At 50.2% G+C, this 11,159-nt stretch overlaps 2 protein-coding genes across 3 annotated transcripts in view; both read right to left on the bottom strand.

The window, feature by feature from the left end:
• LOC115416150 (FSD1-like protein) overlaps positions 1-4,075 on the bottom strand; it is a 9,960-nt gene extending 5,885 nt beyond the window's left edge. For both annotated transcript variants that reach the window (XM_030129873.1, XM_030129874.1), the window contains exons 1-8: positions 4,017-4,075; positions 2,863-2,958; positions 2,649-2,780; positions 2,454-2,555; positions 2,337-2,359; positions 1,176-1,297; positions 790-1,023; positions 608-706 (exon numbers count right to left, since the gene is read on the bottom strand). In XM_030129873.1, the coding sequence (XP_029985733.1) occupies positions 608-706; positions 790-1,023; positions 1,176-1,297; positions 2,337-2,359; positions 2,454-2,555; positions 2,649-2,780; positions 2,863-2,958; positions 4,017-4,031 (823 nt within the window). In that variant the 5' untranslated portion in view covers positions 4,032-4,075. The remainder of the gene's footprint in view (positions 1-607; positions 707-789; positions 1,024-1,175; positions 1,298-2,336; positions 2,360-2,453; positions 2,556-2,648; positions 2,781-2,862; positions 2,959-4,016) is intronic.
• A 1,249-nt stretch (positions 4,076-5,324) lies between these two features.
• The window catches only part of LOC115416141 (adenomatous polyposis coli homolog), a 32,176-nt gene continuing 26,341 nt past the window's right edge, over positions 5,325-11,159 (bottom strand). The window contains 2 exon segments of the mRNA XM_030129865.1: positions 5,325-8,183; positions 8,185-11,143. Of these exon segments, the coding sequence (XP_029985725.1) occupies positions 6,192-8,183; positions 8,185-11,143 (4,951 nt within the window). The 3' untranslated portion in view covers positions 5,325-6,191.

The following is an 11,159-nucleotide window of genomic DNA, read 5'->3' as shown; positions in this document are numbered from 1 at the left end:
CCATCTGATCATCCACCTGTTCATCCATCTGATCATCCATCTGTTCATCCATCTGATCATCCATCTGATCATCCATCTGTTCATCCACCTGTTCATCCATCTGTTCATCCATCCATCCATCTGTTCATCCATCTGATCATCCATCTGATCATCCATCCATCTGTTCATCCATTGATCATCCATCCATCTGTTCATCCATCTGATCATCCATCTGATCATCCATCCATTCATCCATCTGATCATCCATCCATCCATCTGTTCATCCATCTGTTCATCCATCTGATCATCCATCCATCCATCTGTTCATCCATCCATCTGTTCATCCATCTGTTCATCCATCTGTTCATCCATCTGATCATCCATCCATCCATCCATCCATCTGATCATCCACCTGTTCATCCATCTGATCATCCATCTGTTCATCCATCTGTTCATCCATCTGATCATCCACCTGTTCATCCATCTGATCATCCATCTGTTCATCCATCTGATCATCCATCTGTTCATCCATCTGATCATCCATCTGTTCATCCATCTGATCATCCATCTGTTCATCCATCTGTTCATCCATCCATCTGTTCATCCATCTGTTCATCCATCCATCTACCTCTTGTTTCCATGACGACCGGCTCTGAAAACTCTCCGGCTGCTGTTTTATTTCTCGCTCGAACTCGAATGACGATGAATTGTGAATCAAACTTCAGATCTGAACGAGCAGAAAAACAGACGCTGTCAGAGTACCTGAAGCCCCTCCTCCTTTGACCTCTGACCTCTGACCCCTCCCCTCACCTGTGATAGTGACCTGTGTCTCTCTGATGTCCTGGATTTTTTCCCAGCATGCCTCTCCTGCCGTCCTCAGGGCGTTGTCGCGGTTGGTTTTTCGATATTCCACTTCGTAGCATCCGACTCGTCCGCTGCCGGAGTTACCGTCCGGAGCGTCTTCACCGGCCGGTCGCCAGGCAACCGTGATGGTGTTGTCACGGGCAACGCAGCTGGAGGCGTCGACCTCTGGAGCTCGAGGAACTGAGACAAGAACACAAGGACAACTGAGAACCAATCAGCTGACAGGAAGAACCCTGAGAACCAATCAGCTGACAGGAAGAACCCTGAGAACCAATCAGCTGACAGGAAGAACCCTGAGAACCAATCAGCTGGCAGGAAGTTCATCAAATCACCTGGCAGGAAGTGCAGCCGCTGAAGCTCCGCCCTCTCCACGCTGAAGTCGACAGTAAACTGCGACATGTTCTCCGATGCCGCCAGACGAGTTGACAGGCGGAAAGCCGGAGCCATGGTTACCCTGGCAACGAGGGCGGTCCAGCAGGGTGGGCGGGGTTAGGGTTAGTTTTAGGGGCGGAGTTTGAAAGGTTAATGAGCAGGGTTAGGTGTGGTAAAGGGGCGGGGTTATGGTGTTAAGGGGTGGAGTTAACATGCAAATCAGTTGAAAGCTGTGAATGAATTTCTGAAAAGTTCTGTTAATGTTTGAGCAGAAAATAGAAAACAGAAGAAATAAAAGCCAAGAAATTATCAAATGAAAAAAATACTAAATGAAAAATAATCCTTGTATCATTCGTTCATTCGTTTTTCAATTTAAAAACAAAAAACAAAAAGATGACTCGTTTTTTTATTTTTGATTTTCAAAACCAGAATGAAAAATGGATAACGGTTTGTTTTTCCATTTCCGATTTTGTGCTCAAATGAAAAATGGAAAAAAAACAGATAACGATCGTTTAATCTAATTTTGCTATTTTCAATACAGTTCAGTTGTCTGAGCCGGAAGTAGTCGTTACTAGGGAAAAAATAAACAAACGGAATCCTGGAAGACTGGAGGAATATTTTGCTATAATTAAGCTTCTGTTTATCTCGTTAATTCAGAAAAACAAGCCGAATTAATTTTTTGGTGTGAATGCAGTACACTTCCGTACGTATCAAACTGCTGCTTAATTATAGCAAAATATTCCTCCAGTCTTCCAGGATTCCGTTTCTTTATTTTTTCCCTAGTAACGACTACTTCCGACTCAGACAACTGAACTGTACTGAAAATAGCAACATTAGGTCAAATGGTCGTTATCCATTTTTTTCCATTTTTCATTTGAGCACAAAATCAGAAAATGTCAAAATGAACCGTTATCCGTTTTTCATCCTGGTTTTTAAAAATGAAAAACAAACAAACGAGTCATTTTTTTGTTTCTAGATTTTTGGTTTTAAATTGAAAAACAAATGAATGAGTGACACAAGGATTATAAATGACTAGATAAATTTGAATAAAAGAATCCAAATGGAAAAACAAACTGAACACAGAAACATGAAAACTGAAACATAAACATGAGGAAACGAACCGTTCTTTGATTTGTTTCGCCGCCTGAAAAGAAAAAAGAAAAACCAAAAAACTTTATTCATTTGTGGAAAACGTGCTCGTGTCTTTGGTTTTGTGTTTTACTCCGTTTCTTCGTCACCTTTAGGAATTCTTCTTCGTTGGTGATGGTCAGGGTTTGGTTTGCGAACTCCAGCAGCTCTTCACACGACAACAGCGCGAACTTTCCCTCCGACAGCTGGTTCTGAAAGAAAAACCGACAAACCCGACGTCAAAGAAAAAGGACAACGAAGAAGAAAGAAACAATAAAAGACAAACGACAGAAGAACAAATGCACCTGAAGCTCCGCCTCCTTCCTCTGCTGCTCCTCTTTAATGGCGGCTCGAAGCTCCGCCCCTTTCTCCTCCAGAGTGGAACGTAAGAGCTCAAGCTCCGCCTCCAGCTCTGACATCACTTTCCATGACTCGTCCTGTTCGGGGACACATTCCATTAGTGAGTCATTCTATCTAAGCCCCTCCCCTCTGCTGCCTCTCAGCCAATCAGCTGCTGACCTGGAGCCCCGTCAGCGTGTTGTCGACCGTTTCCAGGAAGTTCTGCAGGTCTTCATTCTTATTGGTTAAAGTGCTGATGATCCTGCGCAGAGCTTCCTGTTGACCAACAATGGTTAGATTTTTAACCATACATTTCTTACAGTGTGTGACTGAAATGTTCTCCAAAGTACATTTTTTACAGTGTGGAACATACATATTTTTACAGATACATTTCTTTGCGTCATATCTGACCACAGTGTTATGTGTTCTGTCACTCCAGCATCAAGGTAAAATCAACTGTGTATTTCTTACAGTGTGTCATCTAAATATTACAAATGGTGCATTTATGACAACATGTGACCATAATGTTTTTAACAGTGCATTTCTTACAGTGTTTGACAAATATTTGTAATGGTGTATTTCTTATAGTGTGTTACCTGGGAATTTTTAAATGGTTCATTTCTTACAGTGTGGGACATTAATATTTTTAATGGTTTATTTCTTACAGTGTGTTTTCTAAATATTTTAAATGGTTCGTTTATTACATCATGTGACCGTAATGCTTTTAACAGTACATTTCTTACAGTGTGTGGCAAATATTTTTATTGGCGTATTTCTTATAGTGTATTATCTGGGAGTTTTTAAACAGTTCATTTCTTACAGTGTGTGACATATTTTTAACAGTGCATTTCTTACAACGTTTGACAAATATTTTTAATGGTGTATTTCTTATAGTGTATTATCTGGGAGTTTTTAATGGTTCATTTTTTACAGTGTGTGACTTGTATATTTTTACCGGTTCATTTCTTACAGTGTGACCTAAATGTCTGCTGAAGCTGAAAGCGAGTGTGAGCGATCAACGCACACAGTGAATGATCGGCAGCTAATCGATGATCAATAAACCGGTTATAGTTCGAACATGGTCATTAGATAGAGCTGATGGGAGAGAGAGGTAGAAACAGAGAGAGAGAGAGAGAGACAGAGACAGTGTTCTGTCAAAGCCTCCATTCAAAGTGAAGCTGGCTCCACCACACACACTGTGGCTAACGGCTAATGCTAACGTTAGCTGAAGCTAATCCGCTTCGTTCATGTTTTCACCGTTAACGAGGGTCGAGCACAGCCGCAGAGCACGTGCCAGGATTGACAAGAGACCCATCGATCGATCGGATTCTTACCTTTTGAGCGTCCATAACCTGAGAGAAAACAGCTGACCGGGCGTGACGTCATATATGAGCACCACTTCCTATTCGGAACTTCAAAATAAAAGCCCTAATGCTGACAGTTGAACTGAAACACAAACAAATCCTCCTTTAGTCAGATTGATTATATTTATACATTTAATGACTGTCTTTATTTAAAAAAAAAAAACAGCCTTCACTTTACACCTTTACTTCAAAAAATATTAAAAGCACAAACTAAAGCCTCAGAAAATAAAACTCCACAAAACACAAAGTTTGGTTTTCTGAGTCCACGCTGATTCACTGTGGGTCTGAAACTGATGCAGGTTCTGGTTCCCAAGTCCGGCTCTGGTTCCCGGGTCCGGACATTCATGTGTTTTCTAGGTTTGACTTTAACTCCTACAGCGAAGTCTAAATACTTCAAACCTCAGTTCCTCTTCAGATGCAGATGAATGTGACCTGGATCTGATCTGTTCCAGACAGTCTGAACAGCACTAATCTGACCCAGACCACTTTCATATGTGGTCCTAAATCTGATATAGATCTGATATTTTATTTGTATTCTGAATGGTTTATCACAAAAAAAGAAAAACACAAAAAATTTTTTTTTTCCATATAATAAATAACAGTGGGATGAGCTTTGAATATGTCACAGATCATCATCTGAACATGTGATGTCATCAGCTAAAATGTGACTTCATCAGTGTTTGTTCTGTCAGATTCTCCTGGTTTCCTTCGTGCTCATAAATGTCCCGTTCACTTCCATTAACACCATGTTTTCATCTCTGCTGTTACACTTCAGAACTGTAATTCTCTAATGTCAGCATTTGATTTAGAATTGTTTCAGATGGTTGTAATAGTTGTGTTGAACTATTCCACCAGGTTTCCAAATGTACTTCTATACTCTTCTGTAATGTTTTTCCCATTCTTATGTAAATTTGCTTTATGCCAATAATAAATAAATAAATAAATAATTTATATATATATATATATATATATATATATATATATATATAAAAATAAATAAAAACCAGCGATATTTGACTATTTGACATTTTTACTGGATTCCACCAGTTTCTGTCATTTTCCTGTTGAAGGCAGATACATGAAAGTCTGGAGTTTCTTTGTGTTTGATCCGATCTGAACATGAATAAACCAATGATAAAACTGATACTTTCACAAACATTTAAAATAGGATTTTACCTGAAATCATCCTGAAAATTTTACTGATGTTGCGACTCAAATCAACACATTTACCCAGTTTTCACCATAAATGTTGTATTTTATTTCTCATTTTCTTGTTTAACATTTCACCAAAAAGTTTTTTTTTGCCTTGACAAAAAAAAAAAGGTGTAAAGTTACAGCCAGAAACAAAACTGTGGAAACTTTTTGGCAAAAATCATTTTTGCTTTAAATTATGTGCTTCAAAGTTAAAAGTTTAAGGTTTTACAGCAATAACTTACGTTTTACAGTGTTTTCTGTTTCCAAGGCAACAGAGCGGGAAGTTTTCAGCCCAAAGCCGCGTGTTTTACAGTCGCACAGAAAACTTTCCTCCCTGATTGAAAAGCAGTTTGTGAGAAAAGAGGATGGATGAGAGAAGCCGACGGAACCACGTTTGAGTCCAGGAAAAAAACTGACGAGAAACATTTAAATCAGACAAAAGGTTCAAATGGGATGAAAAGTTTTAAAAATCAGAAAAAAATTTATTCAAAGAAAAACATGGATGTGAAGAAAAGGTTTAGATCCAATTAAAAAAAACAACAAAAAACTGTTTGTAGACTCGGTTTCATCGGCTTCTCAGACCCAAACTCCGCTCGGAGGCTACAGCTAGCAGAAACATCACCATCATCGTCATTATGTCGTCATGGTAACTGTCATTGTTAGGGTGGGGGGGGGGCCATGCAGGGACACAAGCAGAGGGGCGGAGCTAAGCGCTAAATATGTCTATTTTTAGTGGTATAAAAACATAAAAAGTTCAGTTTTAGTTTTCTCATTGATTAAATAAGCTTGACTGACAGGTGAGAGGAGCCAATCAGGGGAGGGAGGAAGTTGAGGGGGCGGGGCTAGCACTTAAATACAAACGGACTTCCTGTACACGTCACACTCGTGGTCGTTCCTCTTTATTTACAAATGTTCATTTGTGGCGGCCATTTTGTGTCAGACGTTCTGTTTTCATACTGACGTCACGATGTAGGAGCCTCGTTCGCCACCGCCGGCACCGCCTCCTGCTCCACCTCCTCCTCCGCCGGCTCCGCCCTCTCCGCCTTTAGGCTCCCGTTTCTTGGTGACGGGTGTGGGTATGAGTGACGGCCGCGATGGCGTGCTGGAGGACGAAGAGGTGGTGGTTGTGGTGGCGGCGGCGGTGACGTCGGCGCTGCTCTTCCTGGGGCTGGGCGTGTAGTTGAAGGGGCTGACCCTGGCCGCCACGGCGCCGCTGCGCTGCGGAACGCGCTGCTGCGGCGGCCGCTCGGCCACGGGCGGCGGCTTGTCATCCAGGCTCTCGCAGCTCCGCCTCAAATTGAGGTTTGAGGACGAGGAGGAGGAGGAGGGGATCTTTGAGGGGGCGGGGCTGTCAATGATGGGCGGGGCGTTGGCGGCGGTGGGCGAGCGGGCGGAGCAGGAGGACGAGGAGCGCGGGTTGTTGACGGGACAGTCCTCCAGACGCACCCACACGTCCTCTGACTTGTCGCTGAAGCTCCGCCCACCTGCTGAGTCCCCGCCGCTCTTGGCCTTCCTCCACGTGCCCTTTGACCTCACAGCGCTCTCCTCCTCGCTCCGCCCCTTCTCGCTGGACTCCGACGATGCCGATAGAACCGACGAAGAACTCCCTGTCCGCTTCCACGTTCCAACGCGCGGTAACGACGTCGAGTGTTTGCTGCCGCCGCTGCCAGCTCCTCCTCCTCCGCTGCTGTTTTCTCGTTTCCACGTGCCGGTGCGGCTGAACCGTGACGATGTCACTTCCTGGGGGCGTGACGGGCTCTCAGAGTGGGAGCGGTTGACGTCCTGTCTCCGGTTGGACGGCGGCAGCGGCGTGTCGGGGCTGGTCGGGGACTCCAGCGCGGCGGCGGCGGCCGACTCCTCCAGCTTCCTCTTCAGCGTCGGACTTGGAGCCTCTTTGATGAAGGTTGATTGACGGACGAGTGCTGGAGGTTTCTCAGACTCCGCCTTCTGTTTCTTGGTGTTTGCGGCGCTGTTGACGCGGGAGGCGGACTCGCTGCGGGGGATGCCGCCGCTCCGGCCTGCTGTGCTCTGTTTGTTCAGTCTGGGCGCTGATGATGATGATGATGCGCTTCCTGGAGAGGCGGTGCGTGGAAGCTGGGACAGTTTTGTGGCTTTCTGAGTGGAGGAACGAGAAGGGGTGGAGTCCCTGGAGGACCCGCCTCCCCGCTCGGCGCTGTCACTACTTCCTGGAGCTTTGGGCATGGCGGCGGCTCTGGGTTTGCTCCGCCCCCTGGCTGCAGGCTCCGCCCTGGGCTTGCCGGTGATCAGACTGCGGTAGACCTTCTTGCCGCCCCTCACGGCCTTGGCTGCCTCCTCCTCCTCCTCCTCCTCCTTCTTCTTCTTGGCCTCCAGCGTGCTGCGCTCACCCGGCTTCAGGATCTTGGCGCCCCGCTTCACCGCCACCTCCTCCTCCCCCTCCTCTTCCTCCTCTTCTGCGTTGTTGTTGGTGGCCGGCGGTAAGCGGAACGGGGATCCGACGGACTTCAGAGACAGCACCGAGTCGGAGTCTGAGGACGGCTGGCGGGACAGCGAGGAGGCGGCAGCGGCGGCGGCGGCGTTGAGGCTGCTGACAATGGAGTTAGCGCCTTCTTGAATGGCCTTCCAATCAAAGGACTCTGAGTCCGGGGAGGCGGGACTCCTGGGGGCCTCCGTCGGCTCCTCCTCTGCCAGGATGCCCTCCTCTGCTTTAGGAGCAGGAAGTGTTGTGGCGGCGGGCACAGGGTGGGCGGCGGCCTTCTTCTTCTTCTTTGGCATCGCAGAACTAATACACTCCTGCAGAAGATCGTCTTCTGAGTCGATGCTCAGAGAGCTGAGCGACGAGTTCCTGGAGAAGCAGACGGGCGTGTCCTCCACATGAAAGGCTTTAGGGGCGTAGCCAGTGGCGGCCGGTGGGCGGGGCTTTGATTCGGGTTGTGGCGGAGGAGGGGGTGGAGACTTGGCGGCAGGTGGCGGCAGCGTCTTGCTGGTCAGGTGGCGGTGGCGGCGGAGCGAACTCTTTGTTGTTGTTCTCTTGATCAATGTCACTTAGCGAGCTGAGGGAGGAGTTTCTGGAGAAGCAGACGGGCGTGTCCTCGATGGCAAACTTCTGCTTCTCATCTGTCGCCGTCTGATTGGTCGGCGGCTTGGTTCGGGGGAAAACCGCTGCCGTCTGCTGCTTCCTCTTCCTGACTTCCTCTTCTTTGCTCTTCTTCTCTTCGTCCTTCTCGACGCCATCCTCTTCGTCAAAGTCCAGTGAGCTCAGTGAGTCGTTGCGTGAGAAGCAGCAGGGCGTGCCCTCGATGGGCGTGTAGTGTCTGGGAGAGTCGAAGGCGAAGCCCGGTTTGGGTTTGACCGCTGTTGCTGCGGCAACACCATACGGGGTCCGCTGAGGCATGGGCTTCACTGGAGACGTGGGTTTCTTCTTCTGCTGCTGCGGGCCGAGTGGGGGCGGCACTGGAGGAGGAAGTGGAGGGGGGAGGGGTGGGGCCTGCAGGTGTTCTCCGTTGGCAGTGGCTCTGATTGGCTTCCTGGGTTTGGCTTTGGGCATGGCAGCGCTGATGCACTCTGCCAGGATGTCATCTCCATTCTCGCCCTCAGGAAGTCCCGCCCGCTTTCTCTGGGTGGAGGTGGGCGGGGCTACAGGCATGACGGTGGCCGCTCCCGCTTCCTCATTGGGCGGGGAGTCGATGGTGAGGTCACTGAGCGAGGTGGCAGTGGAGAAGTTCAGGGGCGTTCCCTCCACGCAGTACACCCGAGGCACCTCCTCTGGTGGGGGGGGCACGTCCTTCCTCTGCTGTGACTGGGCGCGGTTCTGAGGAGGGAGGAGCTTGTAGACAGGAAGCTGGCTGGGTTTCCGTGGGGCCGCTTGTTGCGGCTTCTTTGGTTTCCGTGACGACTTGGGCATGGCCATGTTGATGCACTGCTCCAAGATCTCGATGTCGTCGTCGTCGTCCGATTCGTCAAGGATCTGCTTGGCCGCCTCCTCTTTCCTTTCGGACCGCCACTCCCCCTCCTCCTCTTTCTTTTTCTTCATCTCTGCAGCAATGTATGGCTCATCCAGACTGAGCGCGCTCAAACTGGACGCCCGTGAGAAGCCGTGCGGCGTGCTCTCGGTGGCGAAGTGCAGCAGAACGTCGGCGCTGCTTTCCTCCTCGTCCTTTTTCTTCACTTTCTCCTCCTCTTTCACAGCCTGTGGTGGCGGAGGCAGCGGAGGGGGCGGGGTCTTGGCGCGGCTCGGCGGCATCGTCTGTCCCGGACTGTCGGGCAGGTCGCTGGGGCTCACCACGCCGCTCGGCACGCCGCTGCACGGCTCGCTGGAGCGCACAGAGCTGGCAATGGAGGAGGTGGAGAAACTGTCCAGGGAACTGACCGACGTGCAGCGGCTGAACATCAGCGGCGTTTCCTGAGCGTACGGTGGCTCCGGCGGGCTTTTAGGGGTTCGGACGCCAGATGACGATGTCACGTGGTGGTGGTGGTGGTGGTGATGGGCGTGACCGTGGTGGTGGTGGTGACCTCGCCGTCCCCGTGAGGACGGGGCGGCAGCCGTCTGGCTCTCCGCCTCCTTCTGCTGTCGCTGCTGCTGCTGTTCATGTGCGTCTTTTTCGCTAACAGGAAGTGTCGGGTAGTCGTTTCCGCCGCCGCCGATGACGCTGCCGCCTCTCCTCTTCCTCCCGATGACATCACTGTCCTCCTCATCCTCTGACGACAGCGAGGAAAGAGAGCTGCCTCTGGAGAAGCAGATGGGCGTGTCCTCCACACAGTACGTCTGTGTCGACTCCTGGTTGTTCTTTGGCACCGCCCGATTGGCGGGTGGAGGAGGGGGGCGGAGCTTACCGGCGGAAGAGGGTGGAGGTGGGGGGAGTGAGGGAGCGGCAGACTCCTTTCGGGAGGCGTCTGTGCCGTACTTCAGACTGTAGTCTATTGGCTGCTCGGTGGCCGGGTCAGCACCGTAGTTTGATGTTGCTGTGACGACAACATAGCGTTGGGGTTGGACCGAGCTGATGCGACCACTGCTCGTCACGGTGTCGGCGGCGTCGTTCCTCCGTCTCAAACGGGCGTCCTGCTCGTCGTCCTCATCGCTCTCGATGCCGCCGCGGTGACTCGGACTCTGTCTCCCAGAGTTCAGCTGTTCGTCCGAGTATTTCAGGCTGTAATTGATGGGCGTGTCCAGCTCCGCCCCGTCGTCATCCGCCATGTGGTTGGCGCTGCGGATCTTATGTGCCAGATCGGCCGGGTACTTCCTGTAGACGCAGCACTTGTTGGCGCCGCTCTCGTCCGATGAGTAGAAGGGCTCGGCAGATGGTTTGGTCTTGCCGCGGTTGCCATATCCGTCGGCGCTCGTCACGCTGTTCAGGCTGTCACTGGACGCTCGGACACTGGGCGGGAACACCGGCCGTCCATAGACCGCCTCCTCGCTTGTCCTCTTTGATCCGTCTCCATTTTTTGGGCTCGACAACACCGGTGTGTTGGCATACGAGCGTGTGGTGGCCCCTCCTCCTCCGGCGCCATTACAGCCCCTCCCCTTCCTGTGTGCGGCCTTGGGGCTCAGGTTATCGATGTTGTCGAATGTCTCTGACAGCTGCTGTGCGTCCAGCTCCTCGAATAACGCCTTCTGCTTGCGTGCGTGTAATGATGGGGCTCCGGCGCCCGGTGACACCACGCTGGCGTCCTTGTATCGCGCCGGTCGGTTGGCCATCAGGTTCCGCAGGGCAGCGGCGCTACCCATGGCGATCATCTTGTGGCGCGAGTGGATTAGGTTCCGCAGCATGCCCACGGCGCCCAGTTCCCACAATGCCTCTTGGTCTTTGGCGTCCCGGGCAGACAGGTTCCAGAGCGTGCCGCAGGCGTTGGACACGATGGTCAGACTGTGAGACTTCAGGTGCTGCAGAAGCGTCGGCAGGCAGCCATGTTCCCGCAGAATCTGCCTGGAAGACAAAAAGC

The sequence above is a fragment of the Sphaeramia orbicularis genome, unplaced genomic scaffold (genome assembly GCF_902148855.1).
Source record: "Sphaeramia orbicularis unplaced genomic scaffold, fSphaOr1.1, whole genome shotgun sequence".
NCBI classification, from domain to species: domain Eukaryota; kingdom Metazoa; phylum Chordata; class Actinopteri; order Kurtiformes; family Apogonidae; genus Sphaeramia; species Sphaeramia orbicularis.
The sequence above is the reverse complement of the archived record's forward strand: the minus strand, read 5'-3'. Positions and strand labels throughout refer to the sequence as shown.